Source organism: Tasmannia lanceolata, unplaced genomic scaffold, assembly GCF_043159265.1.
Source record: "Tasmannia lanceolata isolate RefF3 unplaced genomic scaffold, GAP_Taslan_0.1 ptg000013l, whole genome shotgun sequence".
NCBI classification, from domain to species: Eukaryota; Viridiplantae; Streptophyta; class Magnoliopsida; order Canellales; family Winteraceae; genus Tasmannia; species Tasmannia lanceolata.
The window spans coordinates 38,308,092-38,320,486 of record NW_027518690.1 but is presented as its reverse complement, the minus strand read 5'-3'; the positions used below and the strand labels follow the sequence as shown (position 1 = coordinate 38,320,486).

The 12,395-nt window shown below is 36.0% G+C and overlaps 1 protein-coding gene across 2 annotated transcripts in view; it reads right to left on the bottom strand.

Annotated features, from left to right (window-relative positions):
• Nucleotides 1-9,415, bottom strand: part of LOC143890059 (uncharacterized) — a 49,810-nt gene extending 40,395 nt beyond the window's left edge. The window contains exons 1-2 of one of the 2 annotated variants that reach the window (XM_077394600.1): nt 9,263-9,415; nt 2,361-2,711 (exon numbers count right to left, since the gene is read on the bottom strand). In XM_077394600.1, the coding sequence (XP_077250715.1) occupies nt 2,361-2,669 (309 nt within the window). In that variant the 5' untranslated portion in view covers nt 2,670-2,711; nt 9,263-9,415. Of the gene's footprint in view, nt 1-2,360; nt 2,712-2,889; nt 2,912-9,262 lie in introns of those variants that run through there. The other variant, XM_077394601.1, reaches the window with a different exon arrangement.
• Between the last annotated feature and the right edge of the window lie 2,980 nt (nt 9,416-12,395).

Here is a 12,395-nt window from a genome sequence, read left to right as displayed (position 1 = left end):
GTTAACAACAAGCACTCACAAGCCACAACTAACACCAAAATCCATACCAGCAGGTGCAAATTTTTAGATCAAGGAGACCATAAGCTGCATCCTACCACTGAATTATTTGCACCATTCAAAAAAAAGTACTGAATGAATTTTCCCAGATAATGATGATAGTTATTCCGAACCTTTATGCTAAAAAAAGACGATGAGATGGACCATATAATACCAAACCTCAATGTTTGATTTTTTGTAACTTAGACATAGATAGGTGTCGCAATCAGTCATGGACATGGTGTCAAGATACAATGACCTACCAAAACCCAAGAAACCAAAATATTCAGAGAATTATATTAAGATATCAAGAATACAAATATTATATACAATAATTTGTTAGATTTAAAAAGTTTCTAAATTTAATTCTGCAGTGAAGAAATAAAATAAGGAAGCAATTTTGGGTTATAATTAGAGACAGAAAGTACCTAAAGCATATAGATTCCTAATCAGGGGTTTATGAATTGGAAAATGGAACCCTAATATAGGGTCGCAAGAGGATGGCTTTTGGTAATTGACATTAGCTTGTTTTTGTGAAGATTTATGTTTTCTTCTGGTTGTCCTTGTATGTTTGTGACGATTTATGTTTTCTTCTGGTTCTCCTTTAAACATTTTTCTGAGGATTTATGTTTCCTTCAGGTTGTCCTTGAAACAATTCTCCTTTAAACACACTTATTTCTCTCTATCCTCTCCATCGAATTGTTGTTTGCTCTTCGTATTCTGTATTTTCTTGGAAATTGAACTATAATCATGTGTTTGGATTGTTCTCATCAAATTTGCTGCGCCAAATTGGCATAGGAGCGAGTTCAATCCTATTATTGTTTCTAGTGTGAGCTGGCAATGAGATCCAAATTGGAGGAGATCAGCACAGAGAGGGTTGGGAAACCAAACTCAATATGCCGAAGTAAAAAATGAAGCCTTCAATGAAGAAGAATAGTTTTGACTTCACCAACATGCTAGCAGAGATGACCCTGGCAGTCTGGCACAACGTAGAGGTTTGGATGATTGATTCTTTTAAGAAGGTGGACACCGAGGAGTTAAACTCAAGATAGCCCATTTTAATGAAAATCTTCACTCTAAAACTTTCCAAAATTCGACAATGAGGGAAAACTTATTTCATGTGAAGTGATGAAAGATAAAAAATAAAGTTTGTCAGCCAGGTTTAAGAACGCCTCATCAATTTGGTGGCAACGGTTACAAGATTCAATAAAGGAACAAAGACTGCCCCAAATTTAACGATTTAAATTGATGAAAAGGAAGTTTTGAGGAAGGTTTTTACCAGAAGATTATGATCAAGCTCTCTTCAGTCAATACCATAATTAGCAACAACAAGGGAGGAGCATGGAAAAGTACACGGACTCTCCCCGGGGTGTGGTTCGTGGAGTCTATTATATCATACATTACTTATATGCATGTGGTAATGAGTATATATATAAGTTACTTAAGACAGTTTAGGCTTATACCCTTCAGTTTTGTGTATACTGGGCAATTTATAAAATTCGGCATACATTGATGATATAATGGAGAGGAGACAAAGCATGAGCCCTAACTTGAACTCCTCCTTCCTCAAACATTTCCTGAGGTTAGCCATGGGGTTTCTTAGGGCTCTTCAATCTTTCCTCTTCTAATCTTCTTTTAGCAGTGCGAAAGTGTTGAGACAAGCTCAAATATGAAATAGCTTTATGCCATTGTCGAAAGATATTATTCAATGTAGTTTCAGGTGCTCCCTGGGCATTCAGTGCCCCCTAGGCATCCAAGTATTATGGATGTTCTTCCGAAAACCGAGGTTTTTAAGATCTCTCAGGGGCATACAGCAGAATGGATAGGTTGATTGAAGTTGAGACAGAATGCACTTTAGCGTATTTCTGTCAATCTATCATCTTTGGGGCTTGTTCCCTTTAGTCTACGGGAAATGTATAAGATTTTCTCTTAATTATATTCCTAGAAGGCAAGAAGAACCTTCAGTTCAACTCTAATGGCGGTATCCATCAACATAAAGCATAAATATTATACTGATACGTCATTCATTGAAGAGTAAATGATAACTTGTTTAAATGAACAAATAAATATTATGTACATACTACTTTCTAGAGAATTGTAGTTCACTACACAATAAGTACTCTACCACCTTTTTAACTACCAAGAGAATATTGAACTTCTGCTTTAATGTGAACCAGAACATGAAAGATAATGGTTTCTTAACCAGGGAATTTAAGTCATTAAAACAACAAATTAAAAATTAAAAAACAAAAAATAGAGATGGAAGAAATCATCATAAACAAGGGAAGGAATAAATAATTATGCTATGGACCAAAAATTCGAACCTGCAATGCAAGATCAAGATCATCTGAACCAACAGGATGAGGACCTAATTTTGTCAAGGCCTTGACATGCTCCATTGCTGATTCCTCTGAGAAACCCCGTTTACCAACCTGGTCTGCTTTGAGAGGCATAGGCAGACTCTCAAACTGAAAATGATGAACAGCCCAAGAGCAATTGAGGAGGACAAGAAGCAAGGACAGCCACAAAAAAGCTGACCTCTTTGCCCCCTCTTGACGTTCATTAGAATGGTGTTTCTCTTCAACATTAGATGGTTCGGGAACAGATGATGAATTGCCTAATTTCCGCGGCATTTTTTAGTCGGGCAGGTGAAGATGGAAGCCAATTACAGAAACCTTTCAAGTCACAAACAAGAAAGAGGTTCATACAAAAAAGTTAATGACCAAAACAAGATAAGGAATAGAGTAGCGAGATAATTAGAAAATAACTTCTTCATTAGGTTCATCACTTACAAAAAAATAAAATAAATAAAGAACGCTGCAAGGAGAAAACGTCAATTAAATAGTTCCACACCTGACAAAGATAGAACCTGCCTCCCAAAATATGAAGCCCAGTTAATAAAAGTTTTTTCTTTTCTTTTTTTTTGTAGGTAAGCTGGGATCGAACCTGCGACCTCAAGGTTGAGAAACAAAGTCTCAACCATTGAGCTATACGCCAAACCCCTTAAGAAAAGAGGCTGTAAAACTGACAGCTGAATAAAAAACAAGGAAAAAGAATATGAAACTAAATCTGAGCCATCTCTAGCCTGACTTATTGAGCACACAATGTTAGATTTAGTGTGTTCTTTCAACCATTATATATATATATATATATATATATATATATATATATATATATATATATATATATATATATATATATATATATATATATATATTGTTTTATTTTTTTATTTTTATTTTTTTGAAAATAAAAATTAGAGGGGTGCAACACGAGGACTTCCCAGGAGGTCACCCATCCTAATACTACTCTCGCGCTGTAAAAACGCTGGCAGTAAATTTAATAACATCTTTTGTTAATTGTTGGAAAAAATAGGTAGGATATAACGGAACAGGGTACTGTTGTGAACAAAGAAATCAAATGATAGAAGAGAAAGAGAAGTAGGCAAGGCAAGCCGAAGCTTTCTCTTATAGACTTTATTTCCCCACTTATGCAGGTGGCTACAAGGAAATAAGTCCCGAGGATACAAGGCCTACGCCAAGAACAATGGGCTGCACCCCTAGTTCAAGGCAACCAGTATGCCAGTACTTAGTGAAAAAACAGAAGAAGAGTGTAAAAGAACAGTTAAACACAAGAGTGGAAATATCAAATCTTAAATTCGGAAATTGCTATGGGTAAAGTGTCTAAAACCTGGGTCATTAAGCGTCTTTTATAGAACTCTAAAAGACACTAAATGCAACCCCCCAAGTGTCCCTTGAGACACCCCTTGGGCGGTTGGTGCAACGTCATCGACCGTTGGGTTATGACCGTTGGCACCCCTTTGTTTTAAACGAATTCTGATCGTTGGGAACCAACGGTAAAACCCATTGCAAAAAACCGTAAAGTTTAAGTTTAATTTGAAGAGACACGACCACAACGGTCATCTCGTCTCCTCCCTTAATCTTTTGATTGATTTATTTATTTATTTATTTCTTTCTTATATATATATATTATATATATATATATATAATATAAACTATTCCCTAGGCTAGCCTTATAGGCCTAGCCATGGGGCCTCTTATGTGAGGACTTGTGTGAAGGGAAGAGAGGTAATGGCCATATTTATAACCCTTATTCTCTCTCAAAACTTTCACCAAGTCGATGTGGGACTAAAAAGTCTCAAGTGCTTCTTCTTCTTTTTACTTTTCTCCATACTCTTTGGTCTTTTATAATTTTTTATTATTTTGTTTTAGCAATAGTCAAAGTTACTTTTTCTTCACTCTAAAAAGTACTCCTTTTAATTATTTTAAAAATATACCAACAATCCCCCACTATTTTTTTTAAAATAAAATAAAATAATAAAAAAAAATTCCAAGTCAATATATCAAGTAGAACAGAACTTGCCACTGCAACTAAAAAGAGAACATCTTCTCAGTTGGAGTTTTGTAGGACAGTTACGATATTCAATATACTGTGGGCACTGGTTCACGCGGCGGTCGCACTTTCTATTTACTTAGGTCATGCGCTTACCTCGTTTCGCAAGTGCTCTAGGACTATACCAGATTAGTCCATAGGAAGCGACCCTGACTTCCTCACTTGAATAGGCAAACTTATCAAGGGTGCTTTCGCAACAACTTATTCACCCCCACTAGATCTATAAGCCTGTTAAGAACTTTAAAAATTCAGCCTCACCGAACGTTGCGAAAGTAATCAGTGCATTTACCTCAGGAATGGGACTTTTAATAAGAGTCATCTCTAATACTGTTATAGAGTTTAATGCGCCGGAAATATAGCCTCTTGCTAAATTTCTCAAGAGACACCACTTAGTTGAAATCCTTTGAATTCCTAATGTGAAGAGTGATCGCATACCATTCTGTATTTGAAAAAACTTTCACCATTAGAGAGTAGGCTCTCACTCAGATGTCCCACTTACTGGTAATAACCCCATTCCCCTCGATGTTTGACATATTCGATCTCTATGTAATGCTTTAGTAAGAGGGTCTGCGAGCATTTGATTTGTTGGAAGATATTCCACCAACACCTTTCCCTTCTTTACTAATTTTCGAATATGATGATATCTCATTGAGATATGTCTTTATTCGCCTGTAAAGCGTTTATTAGTCGCAAAATATATTGCTGACTTATTATCACAATATAATGTAACTGGTTGTATTGATTTTTCAAGGAATGGTATATTCCTTAACAATCGTCTCAGCCATATAACATCTTTACCTGCCTGAGACATAGAAATGTACTCTGATTCCATGGAAGACATAGCAATACACTTTTGTTTCTTTGATGACCAAGAAACAACTCCACCACCCAAAGTAAACAACCATCCACTAGTAGATTTATAATCCTTACCAGATATCCAATTTGCATCACTATAACATTCAAGAATAGAAGGAGTACCATAATACTGTAATCCATAATTTATTGTACCCTTCAGATATCTTAACATTCTAATGCTCAGAGTTAGGATTACTAGTAAATCTACTTAAATTACTTATAGCATATGCTATATCGGGTCTAGTAGATGTCATTGCATACATTAGACTTCCAATAACTTTAGCATATTCAGGTTGATTAACAGGTTTACCATTATTCTTCTCTAACTTTTTATTAAAGTCAAAAGGTATACCACTTGGTTCACAATCAAAACAATTAAATTTTCTTAACACTTTCTCTATGTAATGAGATTGTGTTAAAATAATTTTTCTACTTTCTCTCATTACCTTAATTCCCAAGATCACATTTGTAGGACCCAAGTCCTTAATCTCAAATACTTGGGAAATGCACTGTTTGGTTTCATTTATTAATTCAATATTTGAAGCAAAGATTAATAAATCATCAACATAAAGAGTTATAACAATACATGAACTACCAATACCTTTAGTAAACATGCAACTTTCTACTTTATTACTTTTAAAACCAAACTTCTTAATATATATATATATAAGAAATATATATATATATATATTGATCAACATGAGGGTTATGTTGAAATTGGACAAGAGAATAAGGTTTGTAAATTGAACAAATCATTATACGGTCTAAAACAAGCACCTAGACAATGGAATAAGAAATTCAAACAAGAAATTAAGAAGTTTGGTTTTAAGAGTAATAAAGTAGAAAGTTGCATGTTTACTAAAGGTATTGGTATTTCATTTATTGTTATAACTCTTTATGTTGATGATTTATTAATCTTTGCTTCAAATATTGAATTAATAAATGAAACCAAACAGTACATTTGCCAAGAATTTGAGATTAAGGACTTGGGTCCTATAAATGTGATCTTGGGAATTAAGGTAATGAGAGAAAGTAGAAAAATTATTTTAACACAATCTCATTACATAGAGAAAGTGTTAAGAAAATTTAATTGTTTTGATTGTGAACCAAATGGAATACCTTTTGACTTTAATAAAAAGTTAGAGAAGATTAATGGTAAACCTGTTAATCAACCTGAATATGCTAAAGTTATTGGAAGTCTAATGTATGCAATGACATGTGCTAGACCCGATATAGCATATGCTGTAAGTAATTTAAGTAGATTTACTAGTAATCCTAACTCTGAGCATTGGAATGAAATATTTAGAGTATTAAGATATCTGAAGGGTACAATAAATTATGGATTACAGTATTGTGGTACTCCTTCTATTCTTGAATGTTATAGTGATGCAAATTGGATATCTGGTAAGGATTATAAATCTACTAGTGGATGGTTGTTTACTTTGGGTGATGGAGTTGTTTCTTGGTCATCAAAGAAACAAAAGTGTATTGCTATGTCTTCCATGGAATCAGAGTACATTTCTATGTCTCAAGTAGGTAAAGATGTTATATGGCTGAGACGATTGTTAAGGAATATACCATTCCTTGAAAAATCAATACAACCATTTACATTATATTGTGATAATAAGTCAGCAATATATTTTGCGACTAATAAACGCTTTACAAGCGAATCAAGACATATCTCAATGAGACATCATCATATTCGAAAATTAGTAAAGAAAGGAAAGGTGTTGTTGGAATATCTTCCAACAAATCAAATGCTCGCAGACCCTCTTACTAAAGTATTACATAGAAATCGAATATGTCAAACATCGAGGGGAATGGGGTTATTACCAGTAAGTGGGACATCTGAGTGAGAGCCTACTCTCTAATGGTGAAAGTTTTTTCAAATACAGAATGGTATGCGATCACTCTTCACATTAGGAATTCAAAGGATTTCAACTAAGTGGTGTCTCTTGAGAAATTTAGCAAGAGGCTATATTTCCGGCGCATTAAACTCTATAACAGTATTAGAGATGACTCTTATTAAAAGTCCCATTCCTGAGGTAAATGCACTGATTACTTTCGCAACGTTCGGTGAGGCTGAATTTTTAAAGTTCTTAACAGGCTTATAGATCTAGTGGGGGTGAATAAGTTGTTGCGAAAGCACCCTTGATAAGTCTGCCTATTCAAGTGAGGAAGTCAGGGTCGCTTCCTATGGACTAATCTGTTATATTCCTAGAGCACTTGCGAAACGAGGTAAGCGCATGACCTACGTAAATAGAAAGCGCGACCGCCGCGTGAACCAGTGGCCACAGTATATTGAATATCGTAACTGTCCTACAAAACTTCAACTGAGAAGATGTTCTCTTCTTAGTTGCAGTGGCAAGTTCAGTTCTACTTGATATATTGACTTGGAATTTTTTTATTTATTTTTATTTTCTTTTTAAAAAAATAGTGGGGGATTGTTGGTATATTTTTAAAATAATTAAAAGGAGTACTTTTTAGAGTGAAGAAAAAATAACTTTGACTATTGCTAAAACCAAATAATAAAAAATTATAAAAGACCAAAGAGTGGAGAAAAGTAAAAAAAAAAGGAAGCACTTGGGACTTTTTAGTCCCACATCGACTTGGTGAAAGTTTTGAGAGAGAATGAGGGTTATAAATATGGGCCATTACCTCTCTTCCCTTCACACAAGTCCTCACATAAGAGGCCTCATGGCTAAGCCTATAAGGCTAGCCTAGGGAATAGTTTATATTATATATATATATATATAAGAAATAAATAAATAAATAAATCAATCAAAAGATTAAGGAAGGAGACGAGATGACCGTTGTGGTCGTGTATCTTCAAATTAAACTTAAACTTTACGGTTTTTTGCAATGGGTTTTACCGTTGGTTCTCAACGGTCATAACTCGTTTAAAACAAAGGGGTGACAACGGTCATAACCCAACGGTCGATGACGTTGCACCAACCGCCCAAGGAGTGTCTCAAGGGACACTTGGGGGGTTGCATTTAGAGTTCTATAAAAGATGCTTAATGACCCAGGTTTTAGACACTTCACCCATAGCAATTTCCGATTTTAAGATTTGATATTTCCACTCTTGTGTTTTACTGTTCTTTTACACTCTTCTTCTGTTTTTTCACTAAGTACGGACATACTGGTTGCCTTGAACTAGGGGTGCAGCCCATTGTTCTTGGCGTAGGCATTGTATCCTCAGGACTTATTTCCTTGTAGCCACCTGCATAAGTGGGGAAATAAAGTCTATAAGAGAAAATTTCGGCTTGCCTTGCCTAGTTCTCTTTCTCTTCTATCATTTGATTTCTTTGTTCACAACAGTACCCTGATCCGTTATATCCTACCTATTTTTTCCAACATCATTGGAGGTATATGTTAAAGTATAAAAGATTAAATAACTCCATATCCAATGGCTTAAGCTTTTGGAGTAATTGGTTCTTTTACATGGTATCAAAGCAAAGGCTTTGGGTTCAAAACTCCTTGATATTAAAAATCCACATTTAATGGCCAACCCAAAAGAGGGGCAACATGCGCTAGGCCAACGGCCATATGTGAAGGGGTGTGTTAAAGTATAAAAGATTAAATAACGCCATATCCAGTTGCTTAAGCTTTTGGAGTAATTGGTTGTTTGACAGTACATATTTTCACTAATGAATAAAAACATCATTAGTGAAAATATAAGATTAAAAAACCCATGAACTATATCATATCCAAAACTCTTATAGCCATCATTTGTAAATAATCATATCAAATTCAGAAAGATTTGCATATAAGATTAAAAAAAGAAGCAGAGATGGAAAATAAGAGCTCTCATACAGATCAAAAATCATATCATCTCAGCAGAGAAAAAAGAAATTAGAAATTGGAACAAGCTTAGAGAGGATATAGACGAAATTCAAAGAGAATCTACAGAAAGTACGGAAAAGGGGAAAAAAATGGACAAGGAAAGAGGAAAAACCTTGGCTTCGTAGATAGGTCGTTGAAGAAGAGTAAAGAGAAGAACAAACGAGAAACCGTACGAAGACACACTTGTGTCAGGGTTCTGACCAGAGATTTTACATAGTGTCTGCGCGTGAGCCCACCGAGAGGTACAAAATGGTTGGTCCCACCAAATTCATGGGCTTGGTTATATGTGGTGGGCCCTGCTATATCAAAACATGAGGGTTAAAAATTGTGGCCCCCACATGAAAATAAGGTGTAGAATATTGGACCCACTGATTAAAACATGAGGAAAAATGGTGTCCCACCAGCCTCATCTTCATGTGGGGCCCATTATTTTACACCCGTATCTGCATAGCATGTGGGCCAAGAATGATATGATGGTGTATTTAATTGAGAGGGGAGAGAGTTACCAAAAAATAAATAGAAGAGAAATGTAGGGGATGGTACTGGGAGATGAGAGAGAGACTGTAGGGATTTTTACATTATCTTTTAACCAAGGGTAATAAAATAAAGAGGAAGTCTAAACTGAAGGGAGCCCTTGCTAAAAAAGAGGTGAAAGAGCTCCCTCATTGGCTGCACATCACCATCATGTTTGACTTTTCAGCCGTTGTTAATGCATGACGGTGATGTGTAGCCAATAGGAGAGCCCTTTCACCTCTTTTCTGCAGAGGCTCCCTTCAGTTTAGACTTCCTCTAAAATAAAATAAAGGGTAAACCAAGTAGAGGAAAAACTTTAAAAGCTAATCATGTTTTGATTTAGGAGGTTTTAAGTAGTTTACCCGAAAATCAATCAAATTTGGGGTGAATAATTTTATTTCCTTATTTTTTAGGCTCTTCTTATCCTCTCCTCAATCAATCGGTCAGTCCCTCTCGTGTCTATCCTTCTTCCACTGTTCCTCACCATTGGGTAAAGCTAATATTACAGGAAACAAAATTCATTATAGCAACACATGCCCTTGGGAAATATAAAGAGGTGGTCTAACCTTTACTTGCACTCAAATCTTCTGTTCGCAAATTGTGAACAGCTGAGATTCATAATAGAAAATGGCATGGTCAACTCAAATGTAGAATAATACAACAAACAAGCCGAAAGCCGGTTGTGGAAGAAACCACATTTCGTTGAAATGATAATTAAGACTTTAATAGGATATAGAATATGCTATAAATTCTTTTTTAACATATCATAATCTTTAAATGGCATTATTATATGGATGCTTGTCCCATTTTAAGTATCACATTATAGGAGACAATTTTTGGGGGTTCTTACATGGTGGTCCTTGTAAAACACATGAACTACACTCTTTTATAAAATTACATCCCTACTCTATAAAACCTCTTGTAATGGCTGTTAGGAAAATAGGATTTCGTTTGGAAGATAAAGATGAACTCTTATGCTGTGACACGTGCGCAAAAGACAAGGAAGTGAGGTCGATTCAAGAAACGTAAAAAAGCTGTGGAATTGACCAAGTTATCGATCAGTTACACTTTCATCCCTATCTTCCAAATGAAATCCCGTAAAGTCTTTTCCACAGTTTATATTCGCCTCTCTCTCACGCGCAAGAACAGAACAAATATGTACCATCGGGATTCACAAATGATGATAAACTCTAGGGTGCCGCATGGGGACACATATCTGTAATCCTGAAAGATGAACATGTAGAGCATCATGGGGTTGACTTAAGCGGCGTGTCCCATGCCAAACAGGTTTCTCATGCTCGAGATAAAGAACCATCTACTCAACTCAACTAAACCTTTGTCCCGAACTACTTGGGGTCGGCTGATGAATCCTTTAGAAATTTTTCATGAAGAAGGTGACAGAATCAACCCGGCTCAAATTGACTAAGTCTAATCCTGACACTAGTTGGGTTCGTCTACATGGATCATTTTCTTCCACTCTCGTATCCAAGGTCATGTTATCTGTCATGTTTATAGCCATCAAGTCTTTCTTCATTGTTTTTGCCTATGAAAACCAAAAAATTAGATTTTGTCTATGGAACCTATGAAAGAAGCTTGTTGAACCAAAGACCTAGATCATCCGAGTAAGGTGCTATTGAGGGCTTTGGTTGGACTATTTGCCTGGTCCAACCAACGGATCTATTCACATAATCACATTGCTGTGGCACAGGTGGGGTTTAGCTAGTGTTGGATGAGCCCGGCCTACAATCACAATGTCTTTAGCTAGGAGAGATAAGGTGGTGATGTTCTTGGAAGAAGGTCGAGCACAATGACAAGATCTGGTTGCGACCAGAATCACAAATTGTAGTCAGATTTGGTTCGCTATGGCTGAGAGAGAGAGAGAGAGAGAGAGAGAGAGAGAGAGAGAGAGAGAGAGAGAGAGAGAGAGAGAGAGAGAGAGAGAGATATGCTAGTATCCAATGTAAAAAAACTACCCACTTTGACTAGGACATTATCCCTACATAGGCAAAAAAAAGTAGACCATTTCCCTCACCACATCACCCAACAATGTATAAAATAGGGGCGTAACTAGGGTCAAGTTGAGTCGAGCATTTGCTAAAAAAAATGAACTTGAATCAATTTTATGGTAAAAGCTCAACCCAAATTCCCCAGCAAACAACCCGAGTTGCACCCCTAGTATAAAATTAAAGTTCTACTCTTGAAGCAACACCATGAACGGTCAATAGAAGGTTGACAAAAAAATACTTCATTTTCATCCCACTCTCCTCAAGACTCCGTTCAGTTGCATTACTTCCGGTGGAAATGAAAATGACGTTGCAAATGAAAAAATAAAAAGACAAGTCTATCGAGGGAGGTTGTTTTTGTCTTTGTGATTGGAAGGTGTGATGGGGCATAACACAAGCCAAACCTCAATGAAACTTTGAAATGAGGGGGATTTAGAAAGCCTTCGATAATTGCACTAACTCACCTTCTCTTTTCTTTATTAATTGGCTTTTGAAAAACCTTTTGGGAATTATAATAAACAGTTTTTTGTGACATAGGGTATCCCTACAAGTATAGGGCAGGACTAATCCCTACGGATGCACGCAATCACCCGTAAACCACATGCATCGGGTAAGCCTGGGTGATTCGAACTCGAGTCTATAGGGAGCATGTCAATGACGTCAGCCGACGTGGCAGGGGTTAAATAATAAACTCTGATAGCTGGGTAAATAATAAATGACAAGGCAAGT